At 35.3% G+C, this 12323-nt stretch overlaps 1 protein-coding gene across 1 annotated transcript in view; it reads right to left on the bottom strand.

Annotated features, from left to right (window-relative positions):
• trpc6a (transient receptor potential cation channel, subfamily C, member 6a) overlaps nt 1–12323 on the bottom strand; it is a 179311-nt gene that overhangs the window by 72129 nt on the left and 94859 nt on the right. Inside the window, exons 5-6 of the mRNA XM_039744343.1 lie at nt 10691–10907; nt 763–990 (exon numbers count right to left, since the gene is read on the bottom strand). Of these exons, the coding sequence (XP_039600277.1) occupies nt 763–990; nt 10691–10907 (445 nt within the window). The remainder of the gene's footprint in view (nt 1–762; nt 991–10690; nt 10908–12323) is intronic.

Below are 12323 nucleotides of genomic sequence, written 5' to 3'. Positions count from 1 at the left end.
AACCACTACACTGCAGAATGATTGTATAATAATCAATAAACAAAAATGTTTTTTTTATTGATGAAACCATACCCAGACTGAGGCATAGTACTAATCTAGTTATGAATCTGAGTCATTCATATTTCTTTTGGCTCCTTATACCAACAAGAATATTAATATAAAATTGAGGCAATATTTTGCATTTTAGCAGTTGTTTTGAAGAAGTCTCTAATGATCTACAATACCTGGCTGCAATATGTGTCTACTAGAAAATGTATTGATTGTCATTATAATCACACTCCACAATACATTTGTCTTTCTTTACAGGTAACATTCTGCATTTCTACCTAGTTTTAGTCAACTTATTCACCTTTATAAAAGAATAATCAACTGCATGAGATTTCTAATGAAAAGAAGTAATAAAATCATGAAAAATTTTAATCAGCATTGCACAAGATGAAATTAATTGCTTCACGTGTAAGAAGGTTGACATTCAGTATACAAACTAAAAATGATTCCTTTAAAAATGTTATTGGCGATGAAAAAGAAATCTAGGTTTGGTGCATTTTAAAAGTACACTGTTGTTATTCTAGTGAAGGCTGGAGATCATGGGAATGGTCAGAAATAAACCTACTAACTATTTTAGGAACATATTTACTACCGTAGACCTGCTTAAAGCAATTTCCCATGCATACTGAAGTACAATAAATCCTCATCCTCCACTTTTTTTCTTTCCCAGCAGAAAAAGTTATTCATGTGTGTAGTGATTTTTTTTCCACTTACCAAATGTATAGTACTTCACATCCTTGGGAAGAGTGGCATTATCCAAGTTCTTTACATGCTTATCTACATAGCTCTGAGCTTCGCAGGCATGCCAGAAGGCCATGAATCTGGCAATAAAAGAGGCCACAAAAATAGCCAACATTCCAAAATCAAGTAAGTTCCAGGGTTCATGGAGGTATTCTCGTGGGCCTTGTGACCAAATCTCTTTACATTCTGCCCAAATCATCCCTAAAAAACAATTTATGCATTAATGAGCATGCATTAACTGTCTTCTTATGATACTACATGACATTTATCTAAGTTCTTTCTACCTGTTGTTTTAATAAAGCCATGGATTTAATAGAAATGATAAATACCTTCTGCACATAGGAGACAACAGTAGTTTACAGTAAACTTTAATCCAATAATTTGGCAAGGCTCTTACTTTATTTACCTTACCTTTCTCTATTGTAGAAGGTGGGTCTCTGGCCTTTAGACTTTTATCAAGGTAACTGAGGCACACTCATTTAAAGAAACATAATAATACAATTTATTGATAAACACAAGGATTAAAGAAATATGATAACTGCATATATATGTTGACATAGAAGTCTGGACGCAGACAGACTAGACAGATAAATTTATCAGATGTGGGCAGATTTTAATTTAAAAGTGGTTCTCAAACAACTGTTTTGTAAAGTTTATTTTCAAATTTGCTTTGGTCATAATTTCATTAGTGTACTTCTGCAAGGTGCAAACTGTGCATTCTATGAGCTTTTCTTTCTTTTTTTTTATTTTTCTTTATTGTTATCCGGTGGCGCATTGGGTAGCGCTGCTGCCTTGCAGTTAGGAGACTTGGGATCAATTCCCGGGTCCTCCTTGTGTGGAGTTTGCATGTTCTCCCCGTGTCTGCGTGGGTTTCCTCTGGGTACTACAGTTTCCTCCCACAGTCCAAAGACATGCCTGACGTGCATTGGTGATTCTAAATTGTCTCAAGTGTGTGTGCGTGCCCTGTGGTGGGCTGGCACCCTGCCTGGAGTTTGTTTCCTGTCTTGTACTCTGTGTTGGCAGGGATTGGCTCCAGCAGACCCCCTTTTAGTTAAGATTTAGCAGGTTGGATAATGGATTGATGGATATTTAAAATTTGTCTAAATTTACATATTGTCTGTGTTTCATTTAAGAAGTTAAATATCTAAGATTTTAAATGAAAATCAAAATTAAGCATTTAAATGAAAAATTAAACCTCTTCTTACTTTAATATGTTAAGATCGTGACATCATGACATCTAAAAGTAAACTTAATATTTAATAGGAGAAGAATTATGGAATAATGGGAAAGAAGTTAAATGATAAATCATTGTGACTGACCAGGGGCCTTATGCATAAATGGTGTGTACGCACAGAAATGTTGCGTAAGAACGTTTTCACGTTCAAATCGCGATGTATAAAACCTACACCTGGCGTAAAGCCACGCACTTTTTCACGGTACCTCATACCTTGTCGTAAGCAAGTCCTCTGCTCGGTTTTGCAAACTGGCGGCACCCAAAGCAGTGCTACTGTTCCTGTGTGGTTATTTATCTTTATTTTCCTGATGCAGCTTTATAAATACACTGAAAGTAACCACATATTGTTAATTAGTGTAATGCATCTGATTGTAATTAATTTGTAACAATATAATGGTCCAGGGAATAGTCATAGTATTCCAAATACCATAACTGCTTTAGCGTTGTTACTCTCACTGCACCATCTTCTTCTTCTTCTTCTTTTTCTTCTTTCACCTGCTCCCTTTAAGGGTTGCCACAGCGGATCATCTTTTTCCATATTACTCTCACTGCACCACTCTGAGTATTTATATCACTGTACCTGAGTGGGGAATCACAGCAGCAGCTGATTGGAAAGAGAATTATCGGTATTACAGCATCTAGCCCACGCTGCCTCAGCCACGGCAAAACACTCAATCAATTGCTCCGTGTAGAACTGTTTGTACTTATAAGTAAAATTACCCACTGTAAACTTGCACTACAGTTATAATATTGCACAACCTGTGGCACCTTAAAAAGCGCGTATTTACATATGATGACGGTATCATTTGTAAGATGAAATGCAGCAAAATATGTTGATTATATTATACAGATAAAACTTTAACTTCATTTAAATAATCTGTATTGTTAATAATTAAACATGTGAGAACACGGTGCTGCAGCGCTAGGAAGTTCCTGCCTTGCGCTGTATATTTGCTGAGGCTGGCGCGACACTAGAAGGATAGAAGGATAGAATAATTAAACATGTACTATGAAGATATTTCAATGTTCCTTAAAAGTTTTGAAGGATCATCGTTCTAAGCTTACAGATGGCTTAACATCTATTACAGAGCTGATTGTGTGGCAATTGGGTATTTGGGGAAAGAAAAGTAAGGACATGAATTGAATGTTAATACATTTGAAAGAGACAGTACTGCTACAATAAATTATTTCATCGAAGGTCGCGTATGGCACAGCAGCATCTTGTGTGAGACATGACCAATCACTGTTATTAATCACTTTAATAACATGCTTTCATTCCAATCATCATGAAAATGATACCACGTATACATTTCAGTATTTTAATTATTCAGAGAGCTGTAATATCATGAATGTAATGGACTCTGTGTCCTGTCGGAGAAAGAGAAAGAACGGAAGCACGTAGTGATTCACACACAGAGCACATTGAAGATCAAATACAAAACAAAGCATTTAACATGCAACTTTAGTTACGATGGGATTTTAGAAACTAGTAAATTACATGATTTTAAGATGAAGTTTACGATGTTCTACTTTAATGACAAAATAAACTACGTGATTAAAGTGGAAATTTCGAGATTAAAGCTGACATTTCGTGCTTTTTTCCCACTGTGTGCCTATTTTTTTGCCAGTACCCTAATAAGCTCAGACGGTGGGCTACAACTCACCTTTTCACTGCGACTTTGATATGTGACTTCGTTTTTATTTTGGCACTGTGCAACTTTGTGAACGTGACTTTTCAAGTTTCTCCGACACACTATGTCACTCGATCAACTTCCTTTTGTTGTTTATACCACTGTTTAAACCAACACATAGTATGCTTTTCCTTTGCCTCCACTTGGTATTCGCTTTAATTCTTATATTTTCCCCCCATGCTTTTCCCATTGTCTTTTCACAGAAGGCTGAGCTTAAAGGCGATTTATATTGATTTGCATATTCATAGAGGTGTAATTCTCGGAGGAGTTGGGAACGGGACAGAAGGCTCATGCACAAGCGTTACTTTTCACGCTGACCGGGATTTATGGAGCAGAAAAACATGGAAGTTGGAGTACGCACAGATTCCTGCATCTAGATTTTTCTGTGCCTAAGCACATTTCGGCTTTTGTGCTTACATCATGTTATAGTGCAAATTCTACACACAGCGTTATGCATGAGGCCCCAGATCTATAGTTAAGGGGGAGAAAGTATGGAGATAACAAATTTTTTTTTTCTTAACCTAAATTGTGTAAAGGACCTGAATCAACTATGGTCTGAAGATCGTGTTATTTTTTTGAGAAGATATGGTACATACACTGCCAAACCAAATATTTATCAAGGATTTAATGGAGTTTTTAGTGTTAATTCTTTAAAACTGGTCCAATAATCATTGAGACAAATAATGTTTTTACACTAATAAAATTTATGCCAATGACTGATTCCATATTACAAACAGTTCCATCACTAATAAAATGAACATTTCATTAAATATTACAAGTAAGAGTTAGGGTATTTTAAATGTGCCTGTCAATTCCTAAAAGTTGTACTACAATATTATGGACATTTACATTATTATTACATATTATATTCAATATTGGAACATCTGTTGTTAATGTTTTAAAATAAAATAAAAATTTTAAAGAACAAAATGGGTTGTTACTTTATGCCTGCTACAGAAGCATTACTTTATCTTTAGAAATATTGTCTTAATAAAAAATTGGTTATGTTAATTGTGTAGTTGTCTGTATTGCTGAGATACATTTCTGAAAATAAGAAAAGAAGCTTCCTGTATTTCCTTTTAGTTTTATACCACAGCTGTATTTCCTATCTTAGGTTCCTATCATCAGTTCAAATTATTAACTTGTATGTCTTGTAATTGTTTTGATATTTTTTGCAAAATAATAATGTGTAGTTTGGTACCAAATGTTAAAATAAATATACTACTCAAAAAAATTAAGGGAACACTATTTAATCAGAGAATAGCATCAAGTCAGTGAAACATTTGGAATATTGATCTGGTCAGTTAAATAGCAGAGGGGGTTGTTACTCTAGGACAGCTGGACAGGGCCATCGAAGGTCTTTAACCCATCAGCAGGACCAGTATCTGCTCTTTTGGGCAAGGAGGAACAGGATGAGCACTGCCAGAGCCCTATAAAATGACCTCCAGCAGGCCACTGGTGTGAATGTCTCTGAGCAAACAATCAGAAACAGATTTCATGAGGGTGACCTGAGGGCCCGATGTCCTCTAGTGGACCCTATGCTCACTGCCCGGCACCGTGGAGCTCAATTGGCATTTGCCATAGAATAACAGAATTGGCAGATCCACCACTGGCACCCTGTGCTTTTCACAGATGAGAGCAGGTTAACCCTGAGCACATGTGACAGACGTGAACGGGTCTGAAGAAGCCTGGTAGAACATTATGCTGCCTGTAACATCGTTCAGCATGACTGGTTTGGTGGTGGGTCAGTGATGGTCTGGGGAGGCATATCCATGGAGGGATGCACAGACCTCTACAGGTTAGACAATGGCACCTTGACTGCCATTAGGTATTGGGATGAAATCCTTGGACCCATTGTCAGACCCTATGCTGGTGCAGTGGGTTCTGGGTTCCTCCTGGTGCACGACAATGCCCAGCCTCATGTGGCGAGAGTATGCAGGTTGTTCCTGGAGGATGAAGGAATTGATACCAATGACTGGCCCCCACACTTGCACAACCTAAATCAAATAGAACACCTTTGGGACATTATGTTTCGGTCCATCTGACGCCGCCAGGTTGCACCTCAGACTGTCCAGGAGCTCAGTGATGCCCTGATCCAGATCTGGGAGGAGATCTCCCAAGACACCAGGTCTCATTAGGAGCATGTCCCGACGTTGTCAGGCATGCATACAAGCAGGTGGGGGCCATAAAAACTGCTGAGTAGCTGCAATAAAATTTTGGCAAAATGGAGTAGCCTGCCACATCATTTTTTCACTTTCATGGTCACTTTTCGGGGTGTCTTTGAACTCAGCCCTCTGTAGGTTGATAATTTTCATTTCCATCAAACAATGTGGCATGCTTTTATTCCTAACAAATTTCCCAGTCCATATCAGTATAGATATCCAGCATGATTTTTTTCTCATTGAGATCTGATGTGTTTTCAAAGTGTTCCTTTAATTTTTTTGAGCAGTTTATAACAGCATTTGTGAAGAGAAAAAAAAATCACAAGTTGTGTGCCTCATTAGATAAAAACTTGTCGGGACACTTAAGTACATTACCTTATGGTAGAATTAATGAACTGAACTGCTAAATGACAAGTCCATTGCATTTTTAAACAGGCTGCCTTTTATATGAGAGAATCAAACCTCCTATGCCTAACAACAGTCTCTACGTAATGAGAATTTTCCTGCACTACCAGGCCATGAAGTATATTGCTACAGAGTGCATACATGTAGGTCTACCTTTATGCCTTCTAACTGTCCTATGGTATACATAATGTGATACCAATGGGACATTCTCACTACACGCCCAAACAATCTCACCTGATACACCTCCCATCTATATAGGGGGTAGTTATTCTATTCTGAGGTGTTTTATGTTTTACCACATTTCTTATCCTATTATGGAGCAAAAGTCCCATGGAGAAACCCCAGTCGATTATAATTAGAATATTTTTCCTTTTGGTTACTGCCCAGAGTATATGACCAAAGGAAAGAATGGGACCATAGAATGGCCACTTAATTAAAAGCCTTGTCCAAAAACCTGGCTCTTCCTTTATCACTACACCCCAGTACAACTTTTGTAAAACATGTGCTACTGCAATAAATCATTAGTTAATATCACACTCATCTCTACCCTCAGTAGTCAATAAGATCCAGAGGCACTAGAACGTTTCCATTCAAGGGAACTAACCCCTAAAAATTTATCACTGAAAAGAAAGCCACTTTATTCAAGTTAAATGGATGACTTTAATTTTGGAAGTATGAATCTCATATTCATTACATCACAATCAGATCTGAAGGGCTCCAGGTTGGGCAACTGCTCACAGTAATCTGTGCATGTGACAGTCAATTATATAATCTTCTGTGCATATTGGATTTATTGCCACACGACGAACTTAAAATATAGGCTCTATGACTTTTCAGAAATTTCATCGAGGAGCAGGGTTATAATGAAGGCAACCAAAAAACTGCATATTATTTTAAAAAACCTGCATCAATCTTAATGAATTTTTTCATTTATAATAAAGCTTGAACCAACTTCAAATCCAAGCTACATGGAATTTCAAAGGTTTTATTGGGCAGGGTGGTTACAATGGTAGGGGGGCAAAAATGTATCACGCGTACTTAAAGTTCATGAAAATTTGCATGCATATTATTGTTAATACAAATTAAATTCTAGATTTTAGGGTAATTTAAAAGTTCCATTGGGAAACAGGGTTGAAAAGGAAGTTGTTTAGGTTTCAAGCTACTTACAGTGAAAATGTAAAGATTTATTATTATTATTATTATTGTATTCCTGAAACTACATCAAAATTAAATTTCAGTGCAGGATAGTGAATATCTTGCATATTATTTACAAATTCTACATGGTTTAACCTAATAAAGCAGGAAAAACTGGCTGCATTTTCAAGGGAAAAACATTTTCATTATTGCCAGTGTTTTGCCATTATAGATTTACTTTAGAAATACAAATACACTATTTGTTTATGAAATGAGCGTACAATGGTGTGACTCATCAATTGTCAGTTGAGTGAGTGATGAGATAATTCACTTTTTAATGCTGTATCATAAACAAACACAATAAAGTAAAAGAAGCTTTGCAGTTATACTTGGATTGTTATGTTAATGAGCACAGTTGTCTGACCAGCAATCCAATTTTCTAACAGGTGTATGACATGAATGAATAACCAAAAAATAGGGAATTTTACAGCAACCACAGTAGGTCACTTGCTATGGATATTTTGGAAAACATTTTGAAGAGCAAGTTCTGACTATATTGATTTTATGTACTTTATAGAAAGTTTAAAGGTTTTAAATTTGTGAATTTCCCCTTGGGATTAATAAAGTATCTATCTATCTATCTATCTATCTATCTATCTATCTATCTATCTATCTATCTATCTATCTATCTATCTATCTATCTATCTACTTATTTATAATGGTAGAAAAATGCTTACTTTTTAGGAACCTCGCGGAATAGCAAATGTAAAGAAATGCATCACTATAATGATTTAATTGCACTTTTAAGTTTGTTACTAAAGCAAATTCAATAATGTCAGGAGTGCTACTTTCTTCAATCTTCCCAACATTCTAGTCCTAGTGAGCTTACAAATAAAAAAGAGAAAGTGGGTGTGGGGGTTGATTTGTTTTCAATCCTATTCTTGTAAAATTAATCTATTTGTATGCAATGTTGTGTGATTTCAATACAATCAATAAAATTTAAAAAAAGAGAGAAAGTGGCATTTTTTAAATATGACAAAACAAGACATTCCTTTGTGTCTGTGGGCAGTTGGCTACATTCTTAAGAAATAAAAAGAAACCAAGTGATCAAACACACAATCAAAATGATTAGAAGTAAATTATACATAGAAACAATGCAACTGTTCAAAACTCACACACTCACCCAGCTGGAGATCTGAACACTGATGCCTATTTGCTGGTCTAATTTTTATGGAGTGACTTATTTGTGTGCAAGTGGTGGTGAGGGATGGGAAGTGTGGTTTAGCCAGATATTTGTGGAATTCACTTTATTTACAGGAGAGTTGACTGCACTATATTAGATTCTTTGCTGAAAAGATTTTTTATTATATTTTTTGATTTTCCTATTAATTATGAAAAATTATAAAAATAGATTGATGGATGGAATCACTTTCAGCAAATATTGATAAAACAAAAAATGTATTCCTAGCAAATTGCCACAGGTCTAGCACTTTAAAGTTCAGCTGTTAATTAAAAAGTTGGAATAGAATGTAGCTGTCCCACAACCCTGCCCTGGGTAAGTGGGTTAAGAAAATGGATGGATGGTTAACCAGCTACACAGTAGCTTCATATTTTTTACAGTGGAGGATATCTGGAAACTTATGAGTTCACTATGGCAAGTTAGTGGAATTGTACATAAAAATGTTAGGTAGATGATCCATTTTGTAGTATTCTGTCAAAAAAAGAAGCACGTGAAGTGTGATATTTCATAAACCAAATAGTTGTTTGACTGTAATATCAGGCTTTCATTTTTTTCCTTTCTCACATTTCTCTAATATGATCTAATCCATTTCACATAAGTAAAAAAAAAAAACTTTTACCTTTTAACAGTACATATGAACAGTGAATAACTTTCTATTTATCTTAAACATAGTCTTACCACTCAGGCCCCTTAAAAATGAAAATTAATTTAGGTCCCTAAAAAAACTGACTATCCTAACATCTACCAAATTACATCAGCTTAAAACTTGATGATTTGTGTTAAGCACTTACCCATGGTTACTGTTTACTGTATCGCGCAATCTCACCATCCAATCAATGCACTTTTTCAGATTTTTTCCAGCAAGAGAACTTTGAAAGCATGCCTTAGGGCAGGTGTGTAGCGTGAATCGATCAATTCATAGGTGGTGGTGAAAAACAGAGGACTATATTTGTGGAGTTTTAATGCAAGTTTTAATATCAACCCAGTTGAGAGATGCTTATGCTCTGAATTAATTCAGCCTTAAGCAATGCAGTCAATGCCTACAGATGCAATCCTGTGGCCATGTTGATTGTTTAATTCTATTTTACCTCATCTGTGTCTCCTATACTATGAATATTGCTATAATTATCTTTGTTGCTGTTGTTATTGGATTATTATTTGTATTGTAGCTTCTAATGTTTTGATTATGATGAGATGGTCCCAATGCTGTCCATTATTCCTTCTGAAATGTTTTTGTGTATTTTATTGATTCTATTGTTACCATTTTGATTAGTTTCAGCAATTTTTTTACCTAACCATCTATCTTTTAGGGCCATTTAAGTCCAACACAAAACAAGACCTATTCCTTTAGTACTGAGCAGAAGGCAAGCTCCATTCTGCACTGACACTAGTATGTGAAAAGCTGTATTCAGACAGACAGTATGACTTTCATTGAAAGCACATTAAAGAACATAAATGGAAAGAAATTTTAAAAAATAGTTACAATAACCCTTTAGCGTATATATATATATATATATATATATATATATATATATATATATATATATATATATATATATATATATATATATATATATATATATATATATATATATATATATATATATATATATATATAGTAGAAATGAAAGGAAAACCCACTTTGCATGTGGAGAACATGTAAACTTCATGCAGACAACAAGTATAATTGGGATTCAAATGCAGCAGCTCTAACCATTGCCCTTTTCATTTTTCATTATGTTTGTTGTGTATACATGAAAGAGAACAAAAGCTAATACTCGAATTAGTCTTTCAAGCACCAGGGTGCAACATGCTGTAATAGTCTGTTAGCCATTATCACTATAAGGACAACAAAATTCTTAAAAACAAAAATAGAAGCTAGGGTTGAGGAGTGCAAAACCACAGAAAGGTCCTGAAAGTATATAACAGTGACTAAAGTATCCTAAAGTGAGTTTTTCAGAAGCTTACCTTCATATGTTTCCATATTTGTTAATTTCACCTTATTATTATTATTATTATTATTTTACTAACTTACCAATAACCCAGGAAATAATCAGCATCTCCATCCAGGAGAATCGGGTTGTTTTCATTCTGAAAATCTGCCTTGGGTTATCAGTCACAGATTCATTTGGTAAAATCTTGGTTCCCTCAAATCTGTCAGCAGCATTCATAACCAGCAACCCAAGAAAAATGGTGAATGAGGCAGCATGAGCCACAAATTTCAGGAAAGGAACACGCAATAATTTCCCAAGCTGTAAGACAGAAATTAGAGAAAGTCCATAGTAATGAAAAAATAACTGAAACATGCTTGCAGGGTATCTAATTACTTGTAAGAATGCTGTAGCAATTAGTGTATTTTTTTACACAAAACTAATACTGCACAAAACACATTCAAAGTAAGAATCCTTGGTGCTGTATTTCTCAGATGACATTAACAAAATAAAAATATGAATACAGTATTTAAGAAGTTACTTTATTTTTACTCACTGTCAGGACACAAAGCTTATTAAAAATATTTTATTTTAAATTAGCAAGTTCACAAGAACAATTGCAATAACAGGACAAACTGCATGATATCTTAAAATAACAATGGCAGTTAATTAAAACTTAAAAATATATATCTTACTGTAATTATACTACTTTACAATAATTCTTGAATGTAGATGGATAGTTAATTTGCATTTATGACAGACACCAAACAGTTTAAATCATCAGAGTTTAGTTTTAAATCACTTTAAGGGTTTTTATTTTGAACATTAAAATTCCAGTTACACAAAAAATGTATTCTTCTTCAACATTTTACATTAATATGTAAAGTGATATTTGATTCAGAAAACCCTTAACGCTGACTTTTAAAAACAGGTACACATTTAAAATACATCTATCCATCCATTATCCAACCTGTTATATCCTAACTACAGGGTCACAGGGGTCTGCTGGAGCCAATCCCAGCCAACACTGAGCACAAGGCAGGAAACAAACCCCGGGCAGAGCATCAGCCCACCGAGCACACACTAGGGACAATTTAGAATTATCTATGCATATCTAACCTGCATGTCTTTGGACTGTGGGAGGAAACCGGAGTACCTGGAGGAAACCCACGCAGACACGGGGAGAACATGCAAACTCCACACAGAGAGGACCCGAGAAGCGAACCCGGGTCTCCTAACTGCGAGGCAGCAGTGCTACCCACTGCGCCACCGTTCCACCCCCCTTTAAAATTTATTTATTTACATCAATAAATATAATTATGTATTATTAAGTATTATTAAGATAAAAAATTCCCTGTAATATTACCATATTTACCATAGACAACAGTAAAAAAAATAATGCACTTAAATTGTTTTACTTTAATCAATGATCCATCCACTTCCTGTACCTGCCTCATCCTTCCTATCCTTGCAGCAGTGGGCACAAAACAGGAATCAACTCTGGATAGAACACAAGTCTAACAATGAGCAGATTCATGCACACACCCAAACACTATGTTTACCAGGAAAATAAAGCTAACACGCATCTTCAAATGTAAACAGCATTACCTGCAGGAAAACAGTACATGAACACAGGAAGACTGCAAACTGCAGACATTCAGCAATTGAATCGGGATTTAAGCCTGGAGCTCTGGAAATGTAAGGCAGTTAATTTATAAGATTTTATGTCAATCACTT

Source organism: Polypterus senegalus, chromosome 2, assembly GCF_016835505.1.
Source record: "Polypterus senegalus isolate Bchr_013 chromosome 2, ASM1683550v1, whole genome shotgun sequence".
Lineage (NCBI taxonomy): Eukaryota > Metazoa > Chordata > Cladistia > Polypteriformes > Polypteridae > Polypterus > Polypterus senegalus.
This window is presented reverse-complemented; position numbering and strand designations above follow the sequence as displayed.